This window comes from Phoca vitulina, unplaced genomic scaffold (assembly GCF_004348235.1).
Source record: "Phoca vitulina isolate PV1807 unplaced genomic scaffold, GSC_HSeal_1.0 scaffold23, whole genome shotgun sequence".
Classification (NCBI taxonomy): domain Eukaryota; kingdom Metazoa; phylum Chordata; class Mammalia; order Carnivora; family Phocidae; genus Phoca; species Phoca vitulina.
In genome coordinates this window covers 16,210,427-16,223,008 of record NW_022589726.1, presented here as the reverse complement: position 1 = coordinate 16,223,008, position 12,582 = coordinate 16,210,427, and the positions used below count along the sequence as shown (strand labels likewise).

Below are 12,582 nucleotides of genomic sequence, written 5' to 3'. Positions count from 1 at the left end.
TTAAGAGTATGTTTCTTGGTTTAGAAAGACACTATTTTTTAAAGAATCAAGAATAAAGATAGGAATCCAAAGGCTCAATGTGTATCTGGGAATAGAATGTATAATGGCTTGAAAAAATATGGGTACTACTTATATAAACTATTGTTTAATACAAGTAAAAGTTCATAATGCAACATTAGAATGACTTGGTCTCTGAATTTTTACAATGAAAATAGCAATAAATCAACTAATAGAGGTAGTATTCACTACTTCCCCAAAAGAACACTTAGAATTTTCACTAGAAAGTGTTAATTAGGGTTGGGTTGATCACTAATTTCCATCAGCAGTAGGAATTTTATGCTCAGAAAAGATGACATAAGAAAAACATAATGTCCTCTATATTTTAGGGGGGAAAAAAGTGAAGCATGAGAAGAGCTCATGTTCAATCAATACAGTTCCCATGTAACATTTGTAAAAATGGAGGCAGAGTATAAACATATAGCAAAGAATCAGAGGACATTATTCGAGTAATAAGATTGATATTAAACACAGAAGATATGCCCATAAGATATATAATAGAAGTGGGGGAAATGATGAATGTAATTATAGAAGGAAAAAATTTTAAGCCCCCAGGTACTTTTTGTGGAAATACAATCATTATTTTATTTTTTTTAATTTTTTTACAATCTTATTTTTAAAAATAGGGGCAGATAGTTAGATTTGTCTAACTGATTTATTATTGTCTGTATTAATTTGGTCAGTAAGATTTGTGAAAAATCAACCACCAGAAATGAAAAATAGAACATCAGTGACCAACTTCATCCTCCTGGGTCTGACTGATAATCCAGAAATACAGGTTGTAATTTTCTTCTTTCTATTTCTCACATATATACTGAGTGTTACTGGAAATCTCACCATCATCATTCTTACCTTGATGGATTCCCACCCAAAGACCCCTGTGTATTTTTTCCTGAGGAATTTCTCCTTCTTAGAAATTTCATTTACTTCTGTCTGTAATCCTAGATTTTTGATCAGCATCCTAACTGGAGACAAATCTATTTCCTACAATGCTTGTGTAGCTCAGCTGTTTTTCTTTATCTTTCTGGGCTCAACAGAGTTTTTTCTTCTGGCCTGTATGTCCTATGATCGTTACGTGGCTATCTGCAAGCCTCTACATTATACAAGCATCATGAATAACGAGATCTGCTACCAGCTTGTAGTCAGCTCTTGGCTGGCTGGTTCCTTGGTAATCTTCCCACCACTGGCCATGGGCCTGCAGCTGGATTTCTGTGACTCCAATGTCATTGACCACTTCACCTGTGATTCTGCTCCTTTACTGCAAATCTCTCGCACAGACACGAGTACTCTAGAGCTCATGAGCTTTGTTTTAGCTGTGCTTACTCTTATGTCCACTTTGATGGACATAATCCTCTCCTACTCTTACATCTTTAGAACAATTCTGAAAATCCCTTCAGGTCAACAAAGAAAAAAGCCCTTCTCAACTTGCTCCTCCCATATGATAGTTGTCACTATCTCTTATGGAAGCTGCATCTTCATGTATGTGAAAACATCAGCAAAGAAAGGGGTTGCTTTGACAAAAGGTATAGCTATGCTCAATACCTCTGTTGCTCCTATGCTGAATCCATTTATTTACACTTTAAGGAACCAGCAGGTGAAACAAGCATTTAAGGATGTTGTAAGAAAGATACTTTTTTCAAAAACATTGATCTGACCATAATTTATAACAAAAATATTGTGAAAATTAAAAGCAGGAAACCTCACTGAAGTGGACTTGGGATGCTAGAAGAGGAAGCTGAAAGTGGGGAGCCATACCACTCAATGTCAATTACAGGAAGAACTGTCAATTACAGACCTCACCAGAAGAATGGAGGGCAGAAAAGAATCATTAATTACAGGCCCCAACAGGGAAAGATGTACATTGCATCTCCTACAATAAATTAACTACCCCTACAACTCAGCCAATAAGAAATCATCATCACCCTAAATTCTTGCTTTTCTCAAATGAACTTTTGTTCAAAACAACTTCTCCCAGCTTCTACCTTCTTCTCCATAAAATAACATTCTTCTTTGTTGGATTTGCCTATAGCATTCATGACTCGAACTGTAATTCTCTGTCATTCGTTATTCCCAAATAAACTTATTTTTTTTCTGGTAAAATAACCAACTGTTTTGTTTTTAAGGTTAACACTATACACACAACACTTTTACCAGAAAACCAATAAATAATTTGTTGTTTTATTTCTTCTCTCTCCTTACTTTTATCAATTCTCAGGAATACAATTATTTATGCTATTTTGGATTCAATGTTCTTATATTACAAGTTCTCTTTATATGAATTTAAGCACAAAATCATTATGGAATGATTTGTAGTATTTTTCCCATGATATAACACAAAGAAATGACTAAATCACTTCTTACATAAATGTATGTGCTTCATATATACTGTGTTGATATTTATCACTGCATAATCTATTCAAAAAGCATATGGCATGGGCGCCTGGGTGGCTCAGTTGGTTAAGCGACTGCCTTCGGCTCAGGTCATGATCCTGGAGTCCCTGGATCGAGTCCCGCATCGGGCTCCTTGCTTGGCAGGGAGTCTGCTTCTCCCTCTGACCCTCCCCCCTCTCATGTGCTCTCTCTCTCTCAAAGAAATAAATAAAATCTTAAAAAAAAAAAAAAGCATATGGCATTAGTATTTTTTAGTTATTAAATTATATACATATATGATTGTACCTACATATGTATGTATATATATATATACATACACACTGTTTGGGGTTTTTTTAAGATTTAATTTTTTTTATTTATTCACTTGAGACAGAGAGAGACAGAGAGAGAGCATGAGCAGGGGAGAGAGGCAGAAGCAGACTCCCCACTGAGCCGGGAGCCTGACGCAGGGCTCAATCCCAGGACCTGGAGATCATCACCTGAGCCGAAGGCAGACATTTAACCATCTGAGCCACTCAGGCGCCCCTATGTGTGTGTGTGTGTGTGTGTGTGTGTGCGCGTGTGTGTGTACTGTTTTAATGATTTTTTTTAAATGATCCATAGAGGAAACTTACAGGATAGAGGGATAGCAGATATACAAACAAACATTAAATTAAGAGTCAAACAATGTAGAGTAGGGGGACATTATTTCTTATATTGATCAAGAAATTTAACTCACAATTTACTTAATTTCAATATAAAATAGAAAACTTGAATTACATGTTTGTCATTATGACAGCAAAGCAATAAGAGCTAGAATAAACTTTAGTAGTTTTTTCTTTTGTCTTTAAAGCAATTCATTGTATGAGTGCTTAAATAACAATAATCAATTAATAAACTATGCCATTAAGAACAAATTTCCTGAGTGAAGAACTTTTCTAACTGGAGTTATTACTTAAAGGAAAGACAATAGCATATAATCATCTTCCTATAAAACATTTTACAGACAACTAGCATCATTTGGCTTGGTAATGAAGCTCTCTAGGGACCTTTATCCAAGACTGTGGTTTATAATTATATAACCATACAATATCTTAGCCAATAGTATTGTTTTTTTCTCTAAGTTGTCTCAGTCTAATTTTGATAAGATTCCCCTACTGTAGTATGTGGGATTATAGTGTTGCCTAATGCACATAAAAAATAAGCCATCTCCTCTTGCTTAAAAATGAGAGGGAAATAGTTCTTAGGCAAAGAAAATACCATCTAATTTATATTAGTCATCTTCATTTGGCCTATTTGGTTGTATGGAAAGCACACATAACTGAAGATGCAGGGGCCCTCACAAGATAAAGGCCACCCAAGGATGCATATCAACACTCCTTAAACAGTGGCATCCTTCTGGTGAATGGTCAACTGTTTGCCTTGTCCAAGTGACATATTTGATCAGATTTGGACGCTACCATTTGTAATCACAAGAGAGTCAAATATATAGATAGCACAATATAAATGTAATCACTTAAAAACGGTTAGTAGTTCCTGGGATTGTCAGATGCCTTATGGGAAGGAGCCACACTCTTATCATCAGCATACTAAGACACTGAGAAAAACAGGATGATATAGATAATAAATATCATTGTTCTTTTTTCCTTTGTTTGTCTTTTTCTTTTTACCTAGACATAAAGATACGTGATGAATCATCCCTTCACCTAAAAGCATCTATGACAAGTCTAAATGCTGTAGACCAAATGTATTTCTACTAAGTTACACTAAATCAATACTGCTAAATTCTGACTTTGGATATTTTGTGTGTGTTTTTATGATATGCTTAACTCCCTTTAAATGACTTGTACCAACTTTATTTAACCACTCAGTGTCTTGGTTTTATTAATTGTCAAATTGGGTGAATAATCCATAAGTCACATTTTTTATTTGATTGATTTTTTATTTGTTTGACAAGGATAAATTAAGTCATTTAAAGTGTTTATTTCAGGAGCCCAATAAATATTTGGTATTATTTTATCATATAATCTCTCTTTTTTAGAACACCCTTCATCCCTGGATTTAAAGAACCATACACTTCCTCTCTTTTCTCTCATTTTGCTTTCATTCCCAAGTTTACCAGTAACTATTTGTCTTCTGTAAGTAACTGTTGATAGTATTTTGTTCTCTCATTCTCTGTATCCCCCCTTTTAAAATTTTATCACAGAGCTTAATATTACATTCTGAGATAACGACATCTAAACCAATGATTAACCCACTCCTATCATGCAGCCAAGGCCTAAATATCTGACTCCTAATTTTTGACGTGTTTACGTGGTTTGAGTAGTGGATTTACCCAAACATTTTTTGGCCTACAACCTCAAAAAAGCATGCTAAGAAAAAACACCATCCTTGCTACATAAAATCATCTAAGATATAATTGTCTTAGTGATAAACCAGATATGAAGATTGCCCCCATAGCCATCTTTCCTATAGAGCATGTCTGGAGCTGCCAACATGCAAGCATCCCATCTACATTTCTACATGGATATCTGAATGCATATCCAAATCAGGGTTCAGAAATTGGAAGTATCCTCTTCTCCTTCCTACCAACAAAAGTCAGTGGGCACCTAAAAATCCTATTCTGACCAGCTGTAATGAGGAGTCCCCCCTTCATCTTGATGTGAAAGAGGCCAAGTAGGGGACCCACATCTGGTGGTAACAAGGCTCAGTACTTGCCTTCTACTTCTGGACCGGTCTCAGAGGAAGCCAGCTACAACAGAAAGTCTAAGTAAGATCCAGAAACTCCTAACATAATGACAAATCTGTCCAGATTTCAATAAAAAAATCACCTGTAATACCAATAACCAGGGAAATCTTAAATTAAATGAAAAAGACAATCAATTGAAATCAACACTGCAATGAAAGAGGTGTTAGAATTACCTATAAAGCAACTATCATAAAAGTACTTCAACAAACAATTATGAAGACACTTGCAGAAAAGAAAAATTAGAAAGTCAAGAGAGAAAAAAGAAAGAAAAGAGAAAGAAAGAAAGAAAAAGAAAGAAAGAAAGAAAGAAAGAAAAAAGACCCCAGCAAAGAATAAAAGACATAAAGAACAATCAACTGGAAATTTTATGAATGAAAAAAATAACTGAAATTAAAAAATACTTTGAGAAGGTTCAAATTTTAAAAAATTGAGTTGGATTTATTTGAGCATTTTATGAAAACAACAAATGGGAACACAGTAAATTAAAAGTATTAATCAGATGAGGGAAAAGAAGTGCCTTAAAGATTTTTTTCTGGTGATGCTAAAACTGAAATTACTCCAAAGATGGACATTGAAAATTTGAGGAAGTTCTGACAAGATGGTGAGCAAATACTGACAGCTGTCTTCCTTCCCAAACAATTCATGAAGCTCTCACAAAAGTAAAAAGTGTGAAGATCTGAAGATATAAGGTAGAAAAAACAAAGATGTCTAGAAAGACTAAGGTGTTGTGAGCTGGTGTGAAAAAAGCCAGGTAGGCTCAGAGAAGAATATGCATGAAAGATTTAGTTATAGAAACAAATTCAATGGACAGGCTCAACATAAGAATGGAAGCCACAGAGAAAAGATTCAGTGAACTTGACAAAAGAACAACATACATTTACAATCTGAATTAGGGAGAAAATAAACTGAATATTAATAAGCATAACAATAATAATAAACAGAGCCTGAGGGACCCCTGGGACAATAACAAAATATCTAACATTCTTGTCATCCTCATCTCTGAAGGAGAAGAGAGGGTGGGACAGAAAAATTATATGAAAACTCTAAAATGAAAATACAAAATATCAAAAAATTTGGGATAGCGCAAAAGCGGTGCTGAGAGAAGAGTTTATAGCACAAAATACTTACATTAGAAAACAGAAAAGTGGGGAGGCAGGTGGGGGTGGGCTAAATGGGTGATGGGTATTAAGGAGGGCACTTGTTATGATGAGCACTGGGTGTTATATATAAGTGATGAATCACTAAATTCTACTCCCGAAACCAATATTACACTATATGTTAACTAATGGGAATTTAAATAAAAACTTGAAACATTTAAATACATACATACATACATACATACACACATACATACAATTTAAAGAATAATATATAAATAAAAAAAAGAAAACAGGAAAAGTCTTGAATCAATAATCTAAGCTTTCCTGGTTCAACACAAAAAAGTGGAGCAAATAAACTCAAAGCAGGCAGACAGAAAGAAAGAATAATGAGAAAGGCAGAAGTACAATAAATGAAAACCAGAAAAACAATAGAGAAAATCAATGAAACAAAAAAGCTGTTATTTTGTAAAGAGCAATAAAATTGGCAAGCATCTAGTAAGAATGAAAGAGAGATAGAGAAGTAAAAGAAAGGCTCAAATTACCAATATCAAAATGAAACAAGGCATATCACTAGAGACAAAGTGATCTCTACACTTTGATCTCAGACATCAAAGTGATAATATGGGAATATTATGGACAAATCTATGCACACAGATTTGACAGATGCAGTAGACCAATTCTTCAAAACACACAAACTGTCATAGCTTACCCAATAGGAAATAAATAATTTTAATATCTTTGTAATTATTAGGTAAATTGAACTCATAATTAAAAATAAAATAAAACTTCCCCAAAGAAATATCTAGGCCCAAATGTTTTCACTGGAGATTTCTCAGTGTTTCTACTCCTTGAACACATGGTATGTTAAAAATCTGCTCAGTGTGTCTTTTCTTCATTTTTATTTATCTCTGCTTTCAAGTTCTACAACTCTCCACATTATGGCTCCAGGCTTCAATGTTTTAGAACCTCAGGCTTCATTAATTTGTTTTTATTTTGTCAATATGCTTAAGCATTGGTTGGTGGAATATTATTTATTTGTTTTGTGACTTTTCACAGCCATGTAAGTAGGCTGTGAGAAAAATGATTTATTCTGTTAAAGGAAAACTGCTAAATAAAAACAGCAACAAATTAAAAGGGCATTACATTACTGAACCTAATTTCTGTTCCCCTTTATCTTACTGTGTTCTTCCGTCAGGATTCTGAAAAACATACCATTTCTCCATAATCTCTTCAATACCATACCATTTGCTACAAGCAAGTTATGCGTGTGAATTTCAGAAAACACTGAGTGCAGTTTCACCAGGGAAGGATAAGAAAGTCAACTAATAGGTTAAGAAAGTGGCATCTAACTATATTGGAATTTAGCTTTTTCTAAGAATAAAGTCCAAAAAAAGTTGAATTAAATAAATATGTATTCCATTTCTGACAGTGCTGGACTAAGTGGTTTATATCAACCTGTATACTCTGAATTAAAAGAAAGATGGAAAAATATATTTTAAAGTACAGTTAATAATTGGAACACTATCAATATTGTTCCTCAGATTAAGATTGCCATCATTTAAGGTTAGTTTTCCATTGGGACATCTGCCGATACTGAAATTCAACAATAAGAAAATGCACAACTCAATTAAACAATGGACAATGATCTGAACAGACACTTCACCAAAAGTGATACACATGGCATGTAAGCACATAAAAAGATGTTCAATATCATACATCACTAAGGAATTAGAAATTAAAACAAAAATGGGGTGCTGCTAAAAGCCTGTTAAAAAGGTTAAAATCCAAAATATATATAAAAGGTTAAAATCCAAACATTGACACTACCAAATGCTGCTAAGGATGTGTATAAACAGAAAATCTCACTTCTTGCTGGTGCAAATGCAAAATGGTACAGCCCCTTTGGAAAAGAGCTTGGCAATTTCTTAGAAAACAAAACATACTCTTACCCATACAGCCCAGCAATTGTACTCCTTAGTATTTACCCAAATGATCGAAAACTTAACATTCACACAAAACTCTATACACTAATGTTTATAGCAGCTTTATTCATAATTGCCAAAACATGGAAGCAACTAAGATATCTTTCAGTAGGTGAATTGATAAAGTGTGGTACATCTAGACAATGGAATATTTATCACCACTAAGAAGAAATGAGCTATCATGGAGAAACCTTAAACACATTATTACTAAGTGAAAGAGGACAATCTGAAAAGGCTACATACTGTATGATTCCAACTACATAACATTCTGGAAAAGGCAAACTATGGATATAGCAAAAAGATCAGAGGTTACCAGGGGCTAGGAGAGAGAGGAAGGAAGCAATGAATTGGTGGAGCATAGGGGATTTTTATCCCAGAGAAATTATTCTGTATGATACTACGTGCTGCATACATGTCATTATACATTTGTCACAACTCATAGAATGTACAGCATAAATATGAGCTGTGGAATTCAGCTGCTTAAGAAAAGATAATAATCAATATTCCCCCAACTAAGCAAACATAATTTTGAACAGTTTTTTTTTAAGCATTATGTTTCCTTACAAGGGATGCATCTAAAATATGTGCACAGATTTCAAGTAAAAGCATGGAAGGTATACATAATACAAACACTGAAAAAAAGGAAGCTTGTATACCTATGTTAATAATAAGGGCATGTATCCTACAAGATCAAATAAAAAAATCACTAAAGATAAAGATTTCATAATGATAAAATTTTCACAGTTAAGGTAATTGTAAATTCATATGTCTTTAATAACATAGAATCAAAATATACACAGTAAAATCACTAGAACTTTCAAGAGAAATAGACACAGTGAGTATTTTAACAAACTCCTCTCAGTAACTGATAAAGAAAATAGACAATAATAAATGTGTAAAGAATATAAAACATATCTTTAAGGATAATACACTTGGTAAGTATAATATGCAAGTTTGAACTAACTGACATATATAAAATACTACATCCAACTACTCCAGCATTAGTATTTTATGCAAGTAGTTATAGACTATTCGCTGAGAATAGCCATATATTGAGCCATGAAACAAATATTAAATATTACAAAGGAGTAAAATAACCCACAGGATAAATTCTGAACAGAATGGTAATAAAGAAGAAAAGAACTATTGAAAATAACCATACATTTGGAAATCAGGAAATAGCATCTAAATATGACATTGGTCAAAGAATAAATCACAATAAATATTAGAAGGAACATTTTATGTCCTACGAAGATATGAAGTAACAAATTTGTGGGGTAAATATAAAGTGGTGATTAGCAGCATATTTAGATCCAAATGCATTAGAAAATTAAAGATAAAACCTTGAAATCAATGATCTAAGCATTAATCCAAAGAAGTTTAAAAAGGCATGACATTATACCTAACTAAATTGGAAAAAAGAAAGTAATAAATATTAAAACAAATATTATATAAATAGAGAAAAAGCAAATAGAGAATGAGCAAAAAAAATTTTTAAAAACCTGCAATGCCAAAAGAGGAATGTCTAAATGGACTAATGAGATCATTAAATCTCTCCCAAGGGTGACCAAAGAAAAGAAGAGAGGAATTCAATCATTATATTAGGAAACAGAGTACACATAACTACACATAATACAGGCATAAAAGTAAAATAATTATGATTTTTCCAATAAACTTGTAAATAGTGTTGAAATTTCTACAAAAAAAATACAACCTGGCACAACTGGTACAGCAAAAAATATAAAATCTGAATATTCATATATTAGTTACAAATTTTGAACCTCCAACTAAAAATCATCTCATAAAACTTCCAGAATATAATGGTATCAATTAAGTATTTAGTAAATATTTAGGAAATGTATACCAGTTCTACACAGACATTTCCAGGGCATAGCTATAGGAGTATCTACACATTGTAAAAAATGAGAATAGCATAATCTTGATATAATAGTTGATGATGATATTATAAGGGGCTCTCAATGGCCAAACCCAAAATCAAATCCACAGAAAAAGGAGCTTATTCATGCAGTGTATTCTGGGCAACCTCCTCAAACAAAGAGCAGGATAAAGAGTACAAACAGAAACTAAGTGGCCCTTGAATTCATCTATTAGGGATAAAGAGGAATGTGATCAGAGATGGACAAACAGGAGGTTTCTAAGGTACAGGTAATGTTCCGTTCCTTAACCTAGCTTGTGGATACCTACCTCTACAATGATACACTGTTTTGTATGCATGGTAGATTTTTTAAAAATAAGTCTTATTTAAAAATTATGCAATAATACAACTCTATGGTATTGTAAATCCCACTGGTGAATCCATGGAAAAATTGTTATAATATACTCATGATTATATGTTTGAAAAATCTAAGATTCATCTGTAAAAAAAGAGGACTTGTTATAAGATATATTTATTAAGATCAAGCCCTTTCTAAATGCAAAAATATTAGATATATTACATATATCAATGTACTACATACATTAAAAAAAGATAAGATAAAGGGATGAAAAGAAAATTTAAAAATATCTAGGACTAAACTTTTTGAAGTTGCACAATATTACATGCATGATATTTGTTCTTATTATTTAAAATCCAATGTATAAAATCATAGTTTTTATAAATCTTAAATTCACTATTTATCCTCTTTCTATTCCCCAGACCAAAAATTTGAATACTTACTGGCCTGATAAGAACCTATTCCAGGATGCCTGGGTGGCTAAGTTGGCTAAGCGTCTGCCTTTGGCTCTGGTCATGATCCCAGGTCTTGGGATTGAGCCCTAGGTCAGGCTCCCTGTTCAGCGGGGAGTCTCCTTCTCCCTCTGCCCCTCTCCCCCTCATGCACAGCCTCGCGCACTCTCTCTCTCTCAAATAAATAAATAAAATCTTTTAAAAAGAACCTATTCATATAATATATTGTCTCCCACAACATAAATCCTAATAATAAATCTTTATTGTATGAAAAATATTAAAAAGAAGAATAATTTTAAAAACAAATACTTGCCTTAATTAAAATATAAAATGAAAATTAGGGAAAGAATCAGAGAGGGAGACAAACCATGAGAGACTATGGACTCTGGGAAACAAACTGAGGGTTCTAGAGGGGAGGGGGGTGGGAGGATGGGGTACCCGGGTGATGGGTAGTAAGGAGGGCACGTGTGGTGATGAGCACTGGGTGTTATATGCAACTATTGAATCATTGAACACTACATCAAAAACTAATGATGTACTATATGGTGGCTAACAGAACATAATAAAAAATTAAAAAGAAAAGAAAATTAGGGAAAGAAAGCCATAGAAGCTATGCTGGTATAATAAAACAAATAAATATATTTATTATATATATATATAATAAAGACAGATTAGCTTTATTTATTCAAGCATTTTGCAACAAGGGCATTTTCTCCTTCCTTTGATGTAGGAGCTTTCTTTCTTAATCATGACAAATGTATTAATCATGAGCCCTAATCTACCATCATCAAACCATAACTCCTAAAGCAACAAATATGTAACCATACAAGGTTTTTCCAGATTTCTAAACAGTCATCTCATCCCCCAACTACTGTAATTTCTATTATAATTGACCAAAAGCAACATTTCTTAACCAGTCCTTCAAACCTTAGTTTATGTCTTAAAATATTTTCAGATGGGTCCCTTTTAATACATATTTCAAATTCTCAGGGGCAGATACTTCACAGCAGAAATTATTAGAGCCATGGTTTTTAGTCGAGTGAAATGTTTTTGAGTCATCCATGTAACCATGGTCTTATCAAACATCGTCTGTAGGCAGAATAAAAAATATGTCTGCCATATATATTTTTTCCCGTTTTTCAAATGTAGGTAAATACTCCTGTGATTAAAAAAATAAATTCATGCTGCAATATCATTAAACATAGTAATTTTTTCAATACATATTTTCATATTAGATACTTCACAAACAAAATGATATCAGGGGAGATTAGGTAAGGCAAAATATTTTGATTATTAAAGTCTCCTATACCCATATCTCTAGAAAGTGTAGTAGAGAACTGAATCAGGCTTGCACACTTTTTCTCATTAGTGCAATGGGGACCTGGCCTCTGATGCTGCTGTTCTATCTTATTGTCTCAAAGGACAGCATCCCTGCTGCTGTCTGTTTTAGTTGCTTCGCCCAAGTTCATTAAGCAAAAGATTCCTTAGTGACATTAGACCCCAGGTCACTAAGGACCCTTTACTTTATTCATACATGTGATCCCAGTGCACCCCCAGAAGAGAGAGCAGAGGAACATAAATATCATTATTTTTAGAGTAGGAAAGCCAACTCCTGGCTCAGAACAATCAGAGCTCTTC

The 12,582-nt window shown here is 33.4% G+C and overlaps 1 protein-coding gene across 1 annotated transcript; it reads left to right on the top strand.

The window, feature by feature from the left end:
- Window positions 1–769: 769 nt before the first annotated feature.
- On the top strand, window positions 770–1,711 carry LOC116642420 (olfactory receptor 6C76). The gene has a single exon (XM_032420829.1). It carries the CDS (start codon window positions 770–772, stop codon window positions 1,709–1,711), a length of 942 nt encoding a protein of 313 aa, XP_032276720.1.
- The last annotated feature ends 10,871 nt before the right edge of the window (window positions 1,712–12,582 follow it).

What these genes read in the sequence shown, in the direction of transcription:
- LOC116642420 (XM_032420829.1), top strand. Translation starts at nt 770, where the DNA reads ATGAAAAATAGAACATCAGTGACCAACTTCATCCTCCTGGGTCTGACT.